The 16248-nt window shown below is 37.1% G+C and overlaps 2 protein-coding genes across 2 annotated transcripts; both read left to right on the top strand.

The window, feature by feature from the left end:
• The first annotated feature begins 4719 nt into the window (after positions 1-4719).
• Positions 4720-7286, top strand: pin4 (protein (peptidylprolyl cis/trans isomerase) NIMA-interacting, 4 (parvulin)). The gene is made up of 4 exons (XM_028009830.1): positions 4720-4904; positions 5094-5161; positions 6160-6279; positions 6817-7286. The coding sequence occupies exons 1-4, from the start codon at positions 4868-4870 to the stop codon at positions 6973-6975; spliced, it is 384 nt and encodes a 127-aa protein (XP_027865631.1). The 5' UTR covers positions 4720-4867; the 3' UTR covers positions 6976-7286.
• A 1494-nt stretch (positions 7287-8780) lies between these two features.
• faf2 (Fas associated factor family member 2) lies at positions 8781-15560 on the top strand. The gene is made up of 11 exons (XM_028008566.1): positions 8781-8914; positions 10880-10948; positions 11046-11180; positions 11270-11346; positions 11426-11564; positions 11659-11744; positions 11856-11947; positions 12850-13027; positions 13818-13989; positions 14070-14213; positions 14351-15560. Exons 1-11 carry the CDS (start codon positions 8852-8854, stop codon positions 14531-14533), a joined length of 1338 nt encoding a protein of 445 aa, XP_027864367.1. The 5' UTR covers positions 8781-8851; the 3' UTR covers positions 14534-15560.
• The last annotated feature ends 688 nt before the right edge of the window (positions 15561-16248 follow it).

The following is a 16248-nucleotide window of genomic DNA, read 5'->3' as shown; positions in this document are numbered from 1 at the left end:
ATGTCAATATAGGTTCCTTTTGTAGATTTAAAAAAAAAAATCCTATGTTAGATCTGGTCCGTAATGTAACAAAAGAAGAAAAAGTGAAAGAGTGAGGATTCTTTCTGCACTCACTGTCTTTGCAATAAGAGAGCAAGAGCTTAGTTAATTCTGGCGAAGCTCTTGAAGAACAGACAATGAGATCAAGATGATAAGATACAAGATAATATCAAGTACCAACATATTCGAGGACTTTGTTCAGTCTTCTTCCATTAAGTTGGAATTTCTGACCCTGGTACTCTGGGCCATTTGCAAACTTGTGATGGATACAGAGAAGGAAAGTATTGTCTTTTTTGCAATTATGTGTGGATAATTAGTTCATGGAAAAGGCCTGATGTGTCTCTTTCAATGTCTTTTTGTGTGTTGAACCGCTAACGGAGATAAAGTGAGGCAAGTTGAGACTGCTGACTGCAAGAAAGGGAAAACCTTGGTCAACTTCTGAGCGATGGTGTGAAGATAAGGCCCTGAATCTGATAGTTCCGTGAGGCAACATTAAGCCTTTCAAAATCTACCTTGCTCCCATCATCATGATGTAGGTTCAGCAACTTAACGACAAACATGATTTCTTTTCTCATGAATTTTACAGCTCATGGGGATGATCTGTCACAGAGTACTGACAGGAAAGCTGCTGTCACAGGCTTTTCTGCCACGCAAATTACAGAGGCGATTGGTCGCCCACTTAAATTTGTCATCAGTTTACTTTTTACAGTTACCTTTTACTTCATCATAAATGTAGTAAAATGAATGATCAAAAGTTGAACTTAAGTTGACATTTATTCCTTGGTGTTTATTTTTAATAATCAAAAATCATGGTTTGACTGGTTTCAGCAGCAAAATCACAAAAAGATAGGGTTTCATCTATTAGGGAGCACAGATTTATTTAACTGTAACAAGAGACATATCTATTTTATTTTACTGTAACATGTAAAAAAAAAACATGTTTTTTTTACATGTTACAGTAACAAGCAAAAAATACAAGTTGGAATGTTTTTATTTTTTTATATACATAGTAAAACATTTTATTAGAAAAATCACATTTATTCTAAAAATAAACATAGCTTTCTGTCTTTGGAAAGAACTAACAAATAATGAATATCATGCATATAATAATTTTTATATTGAGTCATAAACATTTTCCATCTTTTTTATTAATCATAATTCAGAACAAGACAAACTAAACCCAAGTAGTAGGCAAACATGGAAACCTCTCAACTAAAGGTCAAACCGGAGTGCAAACCACATTATTATTATTATTATTTATTAGATTTCTAGTAGCTATTTTAAAGGCAATAAACAAACATGTGCGGCCTGCTTAAGGTTTGCATTGAATGAAATGTTGGATACTTTGGCGCTCCATCTTATTTTTCAGATTGTTGCCTTCAGTGTTATTTGCATATAACACAGGTCTTTGAGTGTTTTAAATACATATGGGTTAATTCTCCATTGGTCAATTAATATCCATATTATTAACACACATTGCCATTTCATTTTAATGCCTTCTATTTTGTACCTGAAAATAAATTCTCACTTATGCATTTTAAGACATTCTTGGAGGTGATTGTTATAAAATAATTATTCAAGAGTACAGATGATGGGCGTGCCATGGTGGCGTAGGGGATAAGCGCGACCAACGTTTGGAGGCCTTGAGTCCTTGACGCGGCCGTTGAGGGTTCGATTCCCGGACCCGGCGACATTTGCTGCATCTCTTCCCCCCTTTCCTGTCAGCCTACTTTCATTTAAAGGACACTGGAGCCACAAAAGACCTCCTGAAGGGGAGAGAAAAAATAAAAAGAGTACAGATGATGAGATCGAACACATTCCTTAAAGCTCTTGCATAAGGATGTCAAAATTCAAATCACATCAGTGTGTCTTCTCTGACCATAAAGGTTATCTGTCTCTCTTGTTTACATAAGTCATATAAATAGTATTAACACCTTTGGATGTTTTGTTTTTCTATTCTATCTGTTTGTCAGGTTAATGTGTTGTTAAAGTATTTTGTGGACACCTACGAACTTTGTCCAACTTCTGCGTTAGGTTTTAAGAGAATTCAAAGAAAAACTACAAGAACACCCAAATGTCAGAAGTTTGATGAAATATTAAACTAAAATAAAAAGTATCCATATCAGGATTGGCATCACCAGTACTGGCCCTGTTATTTACTTAGTATCGAATCGCTACTAAAATATGCAGTGTTGGGTGTTGCATGGTGAGGGCTGACGGGAAGGGCTGAGGGCTGAGAAGCGGGGTACAACAGGTCGTCAGTCCATCACAGGGCTACACAGAGTACCTAAGAACAAGCTATAGAGAAACAAATCATCCTAACAGTGATGGTTTTGGGAGGAAGTCAGAGTACCAGGAGAGAACCCATTCCTGCACGGTGAGATCATTCAGAGAGATCCCGGGCCAGGATTCAAACCCAGAACATTCTTGTTGCAAGGCATTGGTGCTACTTCATTAATATTCTAATTTATTGAATGGGTTTATTGTACCTCAAAGGTCATTGCATAGCACATAGTGAAACAAGCCGACAAGACATCAACCTTGTGAACAATGTAGGTGGCCATGGTTGTCAGACATACTGTAAGCCTACATCATCCGTCCGTTTGTCAGATGGGACTGTGTGTAGGTGGCACCATTTTCTCCTTAGTTTGTCTCATCACAACAGTTTCTAATTAAGGTATCTTGGTTTTGGTATCGCTTTGAGTCATGTGGTTAAAATAACGGCAACATTTGTGCAATCTTTTATGCATTCCACACATCTGTCATGAATGAGAATTTATTCTAAACATTGTACTTTTATGTCATGTTGAAACAAAGATAAGAGTGAAAGTTGCACAAAAAATACATTTAAAAAGTGAATGAAGATTAAGAAAATATGTTTTAGTTCAGCAAAAATGACATTTCAAACGTTCACTTTACTTTTTATGTAAGTAATAATCAAGGGACTTATATAGTTCTCATGAACTATATATGTTTTTATATCTCTGTTCTTATCAAAGTGAAGATCCGGATGCATGCGTTCTCTCTAGCCCCATCAAGTGTTCAATTTGAACCCATGTTATGGAACACCAAGCAAGCTCTGTTATTCTGCCTGCACCGTGGCAGCAGATGTTTTCCTCTTATAAAACAGTTCTTTAAAAATGTTACTTTTAAAGTGGATTGCATGATATTTCATAAAAAGTGTCTCCTTCTTATCTAACCTGTTTGTCTCAATTCCAGTTGGTTTAAGTCCTTTAATTATTGCTTCATTTGAAGCGAACGTTGTTTCGTTCTTTGTACAGTTCTGTGCTCTCTTCTCTTTCTTGTTTTTAAGACTGATTAACAGAAATAGGCCTTTGTGTCACGTCTTCTCGATATGCAGGGAAACAGGAAGTCATGCGATCAAGAGAAGTAAAGATGTCACAGAGCTTAACGGTTTTTAGAAAAGTAAAGCCCAATTCTAAGAGTAAAGCTTGCATATTTCTTTTTAGAGCAAAATTTGCTGAAACAGTAGGCAGGACTTTTTTTTTTTTTTTTCAAATTTTAAGATAGCAGATATTTTCATGACATAAGTTGTTCTTCTGATAGAAGATTTATTTTGGGAGCACCTGAGTGTATCTTGTCACCTGTGAAGAGGATTGTTACTGTGGGGCCAAAGACTCAGCTTGAAAACTGCTACAAGTTATTGAATGTGAAATTATTTCTATAGTTATGAAATATTAATGTACTTCACACATTTTTTTTTTTTTTTACCAGTGTATATTTTTTTCGGTGATATGTGGTATATGTCTCTGTATGACATCTCATGAACTGAAAATCACATAGGGAAGAAAAACCAAAGGTGATCTTTAATAGGGAAATGTATGTAACTTTGTTTAAAAAAGACTTAAATATTACAAGCTCTCACATTTGACTTTTGTTTTGTTTTTTTTTTGCCAGTTTTACCGCTAATTGGAAATGTTTTTTCATTTGTACCTTAACATATCACACGCACCAAAACTGATATTGTACTTCAGCATCTTGTATGGAGACAGCATAATGTGGATGAAAAAGGAAACACTGTGAGATAGAGGGTCATACTATCCCATGGTAGTATCACCATGGGATAGTATGGTCATAGTAAACCTCTAGAGTGTGGCTCCACACTCCAGTCCAGAAAATACCAGACAAAGAGATGACATCAGGTTTGGTCAGGAGGATATTGAATGTCTTCATGCGTATTTAATCAACAGCCACACTGACCTGTGAGCCACTCCCTTACCACTTCTTCTGTGAAGGACCGCTCTGCTTCCTTCCACTTTCACTTAACTCAAAGTTAGCAGCAGCTCCTGTAAATTAATCTCTGTTTATTGTTGAACTGTATAACACCATATCAAAAATTCAACAGTGATTCAATGAAGTGTTTGAAAAACAAGATGTCATACAGTCTTAAACATTTGTCCATATCGATGTAGATAGTTTATTTTTGATTAGTTATTATTATATATATATTTTTTTTTTTTTTATTTCTGATAGTCTGCATTTGTAGCTTGATGAAGTCTGGTATCAGGAAATACCAGACAAGTTCTTAAAAAATAATAGCAGGTCAATGTAACTGTAAGATAATTAAAAATAAATACATTTTTTTTTAAAAGTCACTAGCCAAGTGACTTTGCAAAGACGATGTTGAACACGAGATGGCGCTGTGACTGTGGCTTGTTTTAGTCCGCTACTGACAACAAGTCAAAGAAGAAGAAACCAAAACAGTCCTTTGCAGCAGTTTATTACGCCTGCTTATTACAACACTTGAAACCACGTTATTATTTGCACGTTTTCTGCTTAAATTTCAAACCCACGTTTAGCAGAGAGAATGCCACCGAAGGGAAAAGGTGGAAAGGGTGGTAAAGGTCCGTGACCCACAGCGCACCTTCTGTTTATGATGTGTTTTAATCTGATATTGTAAGCTGCAGGTGCTAGCCTGTAAGCTAGCATACTTCTGTAGTCCAGTGTAATGGAAGAGTTTACACTAACATTACTCTGATTAACGTGTTGCTCTCCACTGTGGTGTGACGTGTGCTGTGGTGTTACCTGTGCAGGAGCTGCTTCAGGAAGTTCGGACGCTGACAAAAAGGAAAAAACTCCTAAAGGAGGCACAGCTGTTAAGGTATCCACTAAATACACTTTAACCCCAGCAACTCTGCAAAAAACAATGCCAATATACCTGGTATTATTGAGGGGTTTTGTCACATTTTGTCTGACCCCTAAAACATTTATCTTTTATTTGTGGATCATTGGTGTAAGACCTGCACATATTCCAATGTTATTATCACAACGTTAATTGTATCATGTTTGAATTTTGGTTAAAAGACCAACACAAAGGAGCGTATAATTGTGAAGTGGTAGGAAATTGCGTAGATGTTTCTTTCTAGAACCACCTTTGCAGAGCTGAGCTAAACTGGAGAAGGTCTGGTTGGATCAGTTCCCAACTCTTTCCACAGAGTCTCATCTAAATGTGGGTATGGACTTTGACTCGGCTGTTCCTTGACACACGAGGAAGTTTTCTTCCAAGATAGCTCTGTATTTAGCTCAATTTATCTCCCTGTCAATTCTGACCAGTTTTCCTGTACTCGCTGAAGAGCACACTATGCCCACAGCATGGTTCTGCCAACATTTATCAATTTGGGGTGTATTGTTGTGGATTTTCTCAGCTCCCGTAGCATGGAATGAAAATTATGCGTTTTATTTTCTTTTCAATTATTAATTATGTTCTTGATTTGATTTGATTTATTTGTGTCAGACAGGTTTTTAAAAACAAGAAACAACAGAGATGTCTCTGTTAGTACGACAGAGAAATCATGTGCATACATAAACCAAGAACCAAATAATTTGTTTACCAGTACTTTTCTGTTTGAAAAGGAGTAGGAAGAAGTGAACACTTATTTCATCCTACCCCTCTTCTTGGTGTTGGTCTGTCACAAAATTTCCCCCAAAATATACATATCAATTTATATTGTGACAAAATATAAAAAAGTGCAAGAGGCACGAGAGGAATGTATAAAATATCTTCTGTCAGGACCTGGCCGCACGGTGTCAGTAATACTGGAGAATCATCATTTTCAGCTAATTGTATTTGTAAACCTCCCAACATATTTCTCTCCCCAGGTTCGGCACATTCTCTGTGAAAAGCACGGAAAATGCATGGAGGCCATGGAGAAATTGAAAGCTGGAGTTCGTTTCAGTGAAGTAGCAACGCAATACAGTGAAGACAAAGCAAGACAAGGAGTAAGTAAGCCAGCCGATTCTTTTTTGGGGTTTTATTACTAGCTGTGTATTTTTGCATCTCAATTTAGACAATTCCAGTAAGTGCTACGCTTACATTCTTCCTGTAGTTAAGCTCACAATTACTTTTTTGTTAATTTTCCATCATATATTTGCTTGAATATATATACTTGAATGAGCTGCCACATCACATCTTTTAGCAAAGTTTCTGTTTGTGTCACCGTTTGCTGGAAAACACCTTCTAAAAGTAAGTGCAAGGTAATAGTCCTAAGTGACCTTACAATGAGCTGTTAGTCATGATCAAACCCTGAATCAAAGATTCTTGACTGCGTCATTGCTGACAGCCGTTTTATTTAGCATCAACTCCTCTTTATTCCACCTGCATCAGAGACCAGAACACCCACTCATGGTTTCCTCTGAAATTGAAAGAAACGTCAATGTAGTGGTTATCTTAGGATAAATACATATGTCCAGGTTTGGAAATCTTAATATTTGCATCACGCTTCTACTCATATCAAGAATATTGCTCTTCCATGACAGGGTGACCTGGGCTGGATGACGCGAGGGTCAATGGTCGGACCTTTCCAGGAGGCAGCGTTTGCTCTAGCTGTCAGTTCGATGGATAAACCTGTCTACACAGACCCACCTGTCAAGACGAAGTTTGGATATCATATCATTATGGTTGAGGGGAAAAAGTAGAACAGACTGGCTCTTTTGGAATAAATATCACAATTGTGCCAGAAACATTGAAGAGGGGAAAAATATATTGTCCAGTTAATCTATTAAAATGTTCACTTCTATTTTAGGTCTGTTTTCTCACAATAAACTTTTTCATTTGTTGTTTTTTGACTTGACTTTAAGACTTCTGCGATGCAAATGCCAACACAAGCAAATTAATCATTTTTGTTTTTGTTGTGTTAAATCTGTAGTATTGATTTGTGTGTGAAAAGTGGTGGTACAGAAAAATGAAAATATGAAAAATTAAATATTTTTTTTGTCATTCAGTGAAACATTTCAGAACTTTATTTCTTGTCGTTTTTATGGTGTACACATGATGACAAACGATATATCAGCGTCTTATATCTTAGTTGTATTTTAACAGACTGAAACTTTCAGAAGCCATGGTAAGCAATCCTATACTTGGTTCAAGTTACTAGAACCTTCACAACTTTGCCCAAGATGACACATCAAATGTTTTTTGGTCACCACAAAGATAATCAGACAGGGTTATGCAATTTTTTTTTTTTAAGCATGAATGCTACCCTTAATGGTGCACAAAAAGGCATATGAAATGATTCTGCAACATTTCGTGCTCTTACATTCTAATGTACGAGATGTTAAGGAAGAATTTTATTTTCTCCCAAATTTTGTGCCTTTTTTAGTCCTAGAAAATATTCAGGTTATCCTATATTATGACATCAGACTTTTTTGTGCTCAATTGGTTACTGCGTGGTATTTTGTGTCCTCAATGCTCCAAGATATAAAAAGTAGGTCAATGTCTAGATAATGCAACTATTACTGTCTGCTTATACACAGACAGATTTTGTTTGGAATACGGTATAATTAAGTTGTAGTATCTCATAATAGCTAGGAGGATCAAAAAATATATTTAATTTGTTAAAAAGCAATACTCTCCGGAGATATTTATTATTTTAATAAGAACTCTCACACTGCTGGTGAAAAAAACATTTTGGACAAAGAAAAGTTTGCATCTAGTGTCAGGTGGAACAATAAAAACAGAAGTCATAAAAATGTGTTCCTCCAGTTTAGTAATGCAGCCGGTCTTGAACTGAGCTGTGGGAATAGATGTTGTGCTGAAACAGAAGTTAATACAATCCTGAATGGCATAAAACCTGTCAACTATTGGAAACATCTATATTCAATACTCTATTATTATATCTTTGTTATAAACATGACTATAATGTTACCCTTATAGATAACAGGCTTTTTTCAAATATTTTATCATTTCTGGGGGCAGAAATGAAATCACAGTTTTACTCAGTTATGTTAAAAGATTGTAGAGACTTCCTGTTTACATCCATTGTTAATACTAAGAAGTGAATACAAAACCTGACTAACCTCTCCCAGAACTGTCGTCTTATTATCAGACAGATATTGCTCAAGGTCCACAGACAAGCGTCAAACTGAAGCTGATGGTTTAGATTTCAGTCAGTAACCTCTGCATAGTTCAATATGATTCATCTGCAATTATTGTTTTAAAGACACTTTAATATTTGACTCCCAAGGATAAAAACGTAGTCCAGCAGCAAGTATAAGGGAAACTGTCATTTTGAGCCTGTGTGAATTAGATACACAATATATTTAAAGTTATGAGTCCATTATTTAGTTTTAACTTCATTAAGTTCAATAGTTTAATAAAGAAAAACAAAATTAGTGAAACATTTAGTGATTTATTAACAGTAGAGAGTACATAGAAATTATATCCAGAAAACAATTGTAATACAATATCCAAAACAGTAGGCGGCAGCAGCGCTCGGGGCGTGCGGTAGCGCAACCAACAGCAGGAAAAGACGGTTGACGTTCTTACGCCTGGCTAGATGATTGGCGAGGTAAGATGGCGGCGCCAGAGGAGCCAGAATTATCCCAGGCGCAGACCGAAAAACTCCTTCAATTTCAGGTAGACAGCCAAAAAATTTTCATTAACACCCTCCCATTTGAAACCTCCAATGTCGATGTGTTTCCACTCACAGCTGGTCGCTGTAAGCAGGTCGAAGGGTTGTGTGGAAAGCCTTTTTTTTCATACACTTAACTTCGATAACGATCCCCCAACGGCAACTGGAAGCATAGCTACCAAAAAGGAGCTAAGCTAACCAACAAGTTAGCAGACTTTCTGGGACGTGGCTGGGCCAAAAAGGCGTCATTTTTGTCATATAGACACAAACTGGGCCCAACTCTGTGAATCAGAAACATCAATGTTTTCGACTGTTAGAAATATTAATCTTGGATTGTGTCTCCATTTGTCGTTGGCTACTTCACATTTGCTAAGTCAACATTAGCACAGCTGTCATTCTCAGACTGACACTGAAGTTTGAAACACGACTCGGTGTTTCAGATTCGTTTATTCAACGTGTTAGGATGTGACAGTAAGACCTGGCACTGTAATATTATCCCTTTACTCTGATGTGTGTTGAGGAGACTGTTTGTGTGCTAGTCGTGTGAATCAAGTCACATTTAGCTCAGTTATACTCGAGTCAAATGTATATTCTATTCTCTTTCGATTTGTTTAAGTAATCTAGTTATGACAGGCGATCAACTACTTTAGTCATCTTTAGGTAACTGTTTACAAAACGATTACTTTAGTTTTTATCATAAACAATCATATTTTAAGCTGAAAAGACTTATGGTGGTTGGACAGGGTTTCTTTATTGTTATTTTTGCAATTATTTTAACTTATGCCCTCAATTAAGGTGTTGGCATATTCCTCAGTTGAGCTCAATTTATTTTTTATATCGCCAATTCACAACAGATCCCAACTCATTGCTCTGAACTGGACCAAAGTCTCATTAATATCTGAATGTAAAACCAGAATAATCTACACATCTAGAAAAATTAAGTTACTATTGATGTTAATATTGCTTTATCATTGTCACAAATTATTCTATATTTGCTCAATTCTAACCAAAACCTTTTCACACTAGCTAAATAATATGATTATTTGTGAAAAAAAAGTTTAATTTTATTAGTATAAGAACAGTTTTCAGTGTTAAAAAGAGTAAAAGGAAAAATTTTCCTTAGAACAAAGAGGCATTCAACTTGCCACATTTTTTAGCATCATATTTAAATTCAAGAAATTACCCAACAAATAGTTTCCCATCTATGATGACATCTGGACTTAGCAGGTTCTTATTTGATATTTGGTGTATAGGTACTTGGAAATTAAATTACCTTTTTTTAATTTAACAAAAGAGAAAAACTTCAGGCAAATCAAATAGTTTTGGCTGACCAAAGGTTTAAGAATACAGCTTAAATAAAGATGAAAAGGCGATTCACATAGGAATCACCATTCGTATTAACTACAATTCAGAGTCGATATAAAATGTCCCAAATCGATTTTAGAAAGATAAAACAAATCCACCAGCTTTCGGCCACCATTTTGTAGCTAGGCAGGATGTCCTATAAAGCACGCAAGCGCGGAAATCACAAAAACCAACAAGAAATTACAAAAATAAAAGCAAGAAATTCTTTGGACTCATTTTAGTTTTTAATCTCGTGCCTGGGATGACCGAGCTTGACATGAGCTTCACCGAATGTAAGGTTTTAAAAAACAAATATCAGGCCCTTCAAAACATTGCAAATGTGCAGAGCTCAAATATGCCAGACCCTCAGTCAATGTCAGCCCGAAATGGCCTTTAAGGTGTTTTTCAGCAAACACTGATAGTAGACCGTTTAGTACAATCCAAGTTATGTGTACGTAACACACAGCAGCATTTATACTCACTTTATCGGGGACAAAAAACTTTATTCCAATCCTGAGTTAGTTGCAACTCGAAGCTGTAGCAGGGGGTTGGGGGGAAATCAATTAGTTCTAAAACCAGCTTTTCTACTTTCACTTCCTCCTGACTTTCTGTCCCGTGTCCAACAGGACTTAACTGGGTTGGAATCAATGGACCAATGCCGCCGAACATTAGAGCAGCATAATTGGAACATAGAGGTAAAGTTGCATTTTATTGTCGCTCTGTCGTCGTCGTTAGTCATTTTGCACATAATAATGAAAAACTCCATTTTGATGGGTTTCATGTGTGTTGCAGGCTGCAGTTCAGGACAGACTTAATGAGCAGGAAGGAGTTCCCAGTGTGTTTAACCCTCCACCATCCAGACCTCTCCAGGTCAACACAGCAGACCATAGAGTATATAGTTACATCGTCTCAAGGCCTCAGCCGAGGGTACATCTTTTTGATTTAAGAAATAAATAGTAAGAAGCATGTTTTCAGTTGGAATAGAGTTAATCAGTGCTGTTTCCCCTCCCCCCCAGGGATTACTAGGATGGGGTTACTATTTGATTATGCTACCGTTCAGAGTTACATATTACACACTTCTGGATATATTCAGGTAATCATAGTGGATTTAATTACAAGCTATCACAAATCAGGAAGAGGACTTTGGATGACATGTTGTCTTTTGCTCCAAGGTTGGCCCTGCGATTCATCAGACCAGATCCCCGGGCTCGCGTGACCGACCCTGTCGGAGACGTTGTGTCTTTCATTCATAGTTTCGAGGAAAAATACGGTCAGTCACACCCCGTGTTTTACCAGGGCACGTACAGCCAGGTGAGTCCGTAGCTATGAAAACAAAAAAAAAAAAAAAAAAAAAGATTGGTAGAAAATCTAATGCATTTGACATTGTTTACTGTAACTCATGCAGGCACTGAATGATGCCAAACGGGAGCTCCGCTACCTATTGGTGTACCTGCATGGGGATGATCATCAAGACACTGACGAGTTTTGCCGGTACAGTATTTGTTTTTTAGTCGGTTATCTAAATGTCAAAAATGTAAAACTAAAATAAGCTTACAAAAAAGTCGATCCATTTGAAGGTTTTATTTCTTATCCGTCTCTTAGCTCCACGTTATGTACGGAAGAGGTCATAACCTTTCTCAACACAAGAATGCTCTTCTGGGCATGCTCAACTAGCAAACCAGAGGGTTACAGAGGTAATTAATACATGTTTGTTTGATTATTTATTTATATAATTCTAAGTTTCTTTAAATGTTACTGTGTTCCTTCCAGCACTTCTATTGACTTTTGCAGAAATGCACCGCTCCCAGTTAGAAGCAACCAATCAGAGGTTTTATCTGTTTTTATCTGACATGCTCATGTACGCACTGTTCAATGTGCTTATAGCAGAAAAACAACTTACCAGTACAGGTGCTTCTCTGCCGTCCTCATTCTAACTAGCAGGCATGAGCAGTGCATACACATACACATACATGATTGGCTGTACTAAGACCCTCCTCTTAGCTCTGATTGGTTGTTTCTGATTGATCAGTATATTTATGCAGATGGCAGTAGGACCACGGGAGTCTTTATTATTATTATTATTATTATTATTATTTTTTAACAAATTACCTGTGTCCTATCAAACTGTCTCAACATAGTGGCAGTTTTAACAAATATGTAATAAACATGTCTTATGAAAGTTACAAGCTGCAGCTTTAAGGATTGAAACTAACAACCATTCTACAATATGTGACCGTTATGTGATCGTATAAGAAATGTTTGTCACAATGTGCACAAATATATTTTAAGTCTTATAATCTTTAGCGGTGTTGGCACTTGGAGGCTATTTGTGTTCTACATTTCACCTCTTGGTGTTCTAAGCAATATTTAATTCAGTGCAGTGTTGATTGTGTGAATACAAAGATATAATTTAGAGTTCTATAACAAGAGTTTTACGAAACAGGCTCAACATGCTTATTGATTCTCCTGTTGCTTTTAACAGCACAAGTGGTTTAATCTTTGGAAAGTTATTTACCTTAGAGTTAAAATAACTGTGCAGTAACGACTGTTTGAAGCGTTTAATCGAGACGACGCAACGTGTTCCGGCGTGTTTTAGTGTCCCAGGCGTTGCGGGAGAACACCTACCCGTTCCTGGCCATGATCATGCTGAAGGACCACAAGATGACCGTGGTGGGACGGCTGGAGGGTGTCATTCAGCCAGAGGACCTCATCAATCAACTTACTTTCATCATGGATGCCAACCAAACATATCTGATGTCGGAGCGTCTTGAACGGTACCACAAATCACCAGTCTGCTTGAGTTTGAAAGGATGCTTTTCCCTAATTTATTCTCATAGTGTAAGTTCACAGTTTCGTCCCCAGGGTGTCACTTTGGCGATAAATTGATTTGATCAACTTATCATATTTTTGGTTTTTGAAGATTAAAATTTTTCATAAACGTGTTTTACAGTGTCTTCCTCTTTTAAGTCTGAGAGCAAAGTCATAATGTCACCAAAATAAAGTCGTATTACTAGTAGAATGAAGTAGTAATTCAGAGAATTCCACTGTAAAAATAAAGTTAAAGTTCTCCAAAATAATAAAAACAATTGTTGAGCTTTTTATGAAGTTATACTTTGGTATACGTTTTACAGATGATACTTAATACTTAATAGAAATACTTTCTCTTTTAACACATCTTGATAACTCTGTCAAAGCTAGTTTTTTTTCATATAAACTTTTTTCCTCATAATTTTAAGATGCTTTTTTTCTTCCTTCTGGCTAATATTATGACTACGTTTTTGTAATTAAACAAATTCTTGTAGCCTGAATACGCAGTCGTACAACTCAGAAGGGTTAACTGAAAATATTGAAAATATTTTCTGTCATTTGCAATATTTTTTTACAAAAGGAAGTGAGGGAAAAAATTTTTAAATTAAAATCAAAAGTCAGATCTGGTATGACAAAAACCTGAGATTTTATTTCCCAGCCTTATCGCCCAGCGCAGAGACTTCCGAACATCATTTGTCAGGAAATCTTGACTTCCAAATGCATCCCTTTACTGGACTTCAAACATTTTTGTTTCAGAGAAGAGAGGAACCAGACCCAAGTTCTGAGGCAGCAGCAGGACGAGGCCTATCTCGCCTCCCTGCGTGCCGATCAGGAGAAGGAGCGAAAGAAACGGGCGGAGATGGAGCAACGGAAGCAAGAGGAGGAGAAGGTCCGACAAAGTGCTCTTGCAGAGGAAATCAGACGAAGAGTGAGTCGTTTGGGTCTCTGTTTTTGAAACTGCTCCGCAGTCGTGCAGTCCCTCCGATTTCTAATCCACATTGTCTCCAGACACTCGAAGAGGAGAAAGAGAGGAAGTCGGAGTGTCTTCCTCCAGAGCCACCGGCTGACGACCCAGAAAGTGTCAAAATAGTGTTTAAGCTGCCGAATGACACAAGAGTAGAGAGACGATTCCTGTTCGGTCAGTCTTTGAAGGTGAGTAACTCCGTTTCCATACCCAGCAAAAACTTTCACTTGCAGATGTCAACTCGAAATAAATTGCAAATAAACTGGACAGCACACGCTGCATTCAGCTGCTCCGAGTTACCCACTCAGCTGTTCTCTTTTTACAGGTAATACACGACTTCCTTTTCTCTTTGAAAGAAACTCCAGAGAAGTTCCAGATAGTTACAAACTTCCCTCGCCGAGTCTTGCCCTGCCTTCCGACCGAGGAGCAGTCCAACCCACCGACCCTGAAGGAGGCGGGACTCAGCCGCTCCGAGGTTCTTTTTGTTCAGGACCTGACGGACGATTAATAAATGACATACCTCTTCCACGTGGAAACGCATTTCCTCACACCCACCCACATTTTTTTTTTGTTTGTTTGTTTTTTCATATTCTGTTGAACGGCCATTATGTGTAAGGGATCATTGAGATAAAATTTTCTCCTGGAAGATTAAACCATCCTGCATCCAGTCCACATTTAGTTGTTTACAGGGTTCCCGATAGCCTGGAAAGTCTTGAATTTTATCAAATAAATATTTCTTCAAGTTGTTCCTTGAACTCATCTTATGTTGAAAATACTTCTTTTTTTTTTTTTTCCTTCTGTCCTTTCAGTAGCTGTCAGCAATTCTCCCTCTTCAACAATAATTTGTCTGAGTAGCTCATCAATACCTGCTGACACAAAAGCAGTAGCATAACTCTTCACATTCATATCTTCAAATGATCTGTTTGGGCAACAAAGAGGTTCTTTGTTTTTTGTTAAAGATATACAGCAGATACAGCATGGAGAAGAATGGATTGTGCGAATGCCTTGGCTTTATCTGCTGCTAATATTCTTGTTTGATCCATTCGTCTGAATTCAACACCCATTTTGCCAAACGTTTGTACAGTTTCTCCACATTCGTTGACAAGCACAACTAATTTTATTCAAGATGAGTTCGCCGTGGAGGGGCGGACGCATAACTAGCGTAGGAAGACCGTGGGAACCCTGGTTTGAACGAGCCATTACCTGTACATAAGTTCAATATTTAAGACCCCCAAACTGACCTTATTGTTTTTTTTCTTTTGTTTTTTGACTTCAGTCTGTCATTAAACGACCAAATGCAGGTTTGTTACTGTGTAAAGCAGACTGCCTCAATCGTATGAAGTTTAAACACAATATTTAACACGCCACAGCTTTTACATGTGGCTGTAACTAGTGTAGTAAAAGTCTGCCCATAGTGTGCCTGTGGTAACTCATAGATGCCTGTTTTTTTTTTTGCCTGTAACACCACAATGGGCTCATGTAAAAGATGTAATTTTCCAGCTATAAATTAAAAACCTTTTGAAAATGTGGGTTTATTGAAATTGTACAGCAACGTTGTGTGGCGGAAGTGTCTTATTTCACTGATTCTGGAGGATTGAGAGAATTTTTCAAAGATGCGAGGGTTTTCAGCAATGATTCACGTGTTGAACTTTTCACTGCCATAATTCCATATTTTTTCAGACTCAGATTAGTATTCTGACAGTATTAGAAATATTTTCAAGTAGAAATGCAAAACTGCTGGGACAAAAGAGCTAGGATTTTCTACTGGGATCAGGTTTAAAAACACAACAGATGAGTGATTAAGTTTATGCGTGTAGACAGTGTGACTGGGATTTTCCATACTCTTCTTCTCTGCTTCAGTTTCCAGACATTCCAGTAAGAATGTCATATTTATTTCAGCAGTTCTCCTTCCATGCTAAAAGATTTTTAACTTCCTTTTTCTTTAACAGGAACTTGATTTGCAAATTTGTAATTGTTCTCAATCTTCTCTTATCCACAGTCATAATTATACATGCAGTTTTATATGCTTTCATACAGCCTTACCTTATATTCACTTGAACATTCAAGATAAAAAAAAAAAAATGGGGATTTTTCTATGATAAATGAACTGAACTGAATGATTAACAAGTTTTTAACTGGAATGGTGTCTGTCATTGATGTGATTTTGTTTCCTTCCTGGCAGCTTTTAGACATAATCCATAAATTTGTAATGGGATTGGGACC

Source organism: Xiphophorus couchianus, chromosome 23 (genome assembly GCF_001444195.1).
Source record: "Xiphophorus couchianus chromosome 23, X_couchianus-1.0, whole genome shotgun sequence".
NCBI lineage: Eukaryota > Metazoa > Chordata > Actinopteri > Cyprinodontiformes > Poeciliidae > Xiphophorus > Xiphophorus couchianus.
Note: the sequence above shows the minus strand (reverse complement) of the source record. Positions and strands in the feature narration are given on the sequence as shown.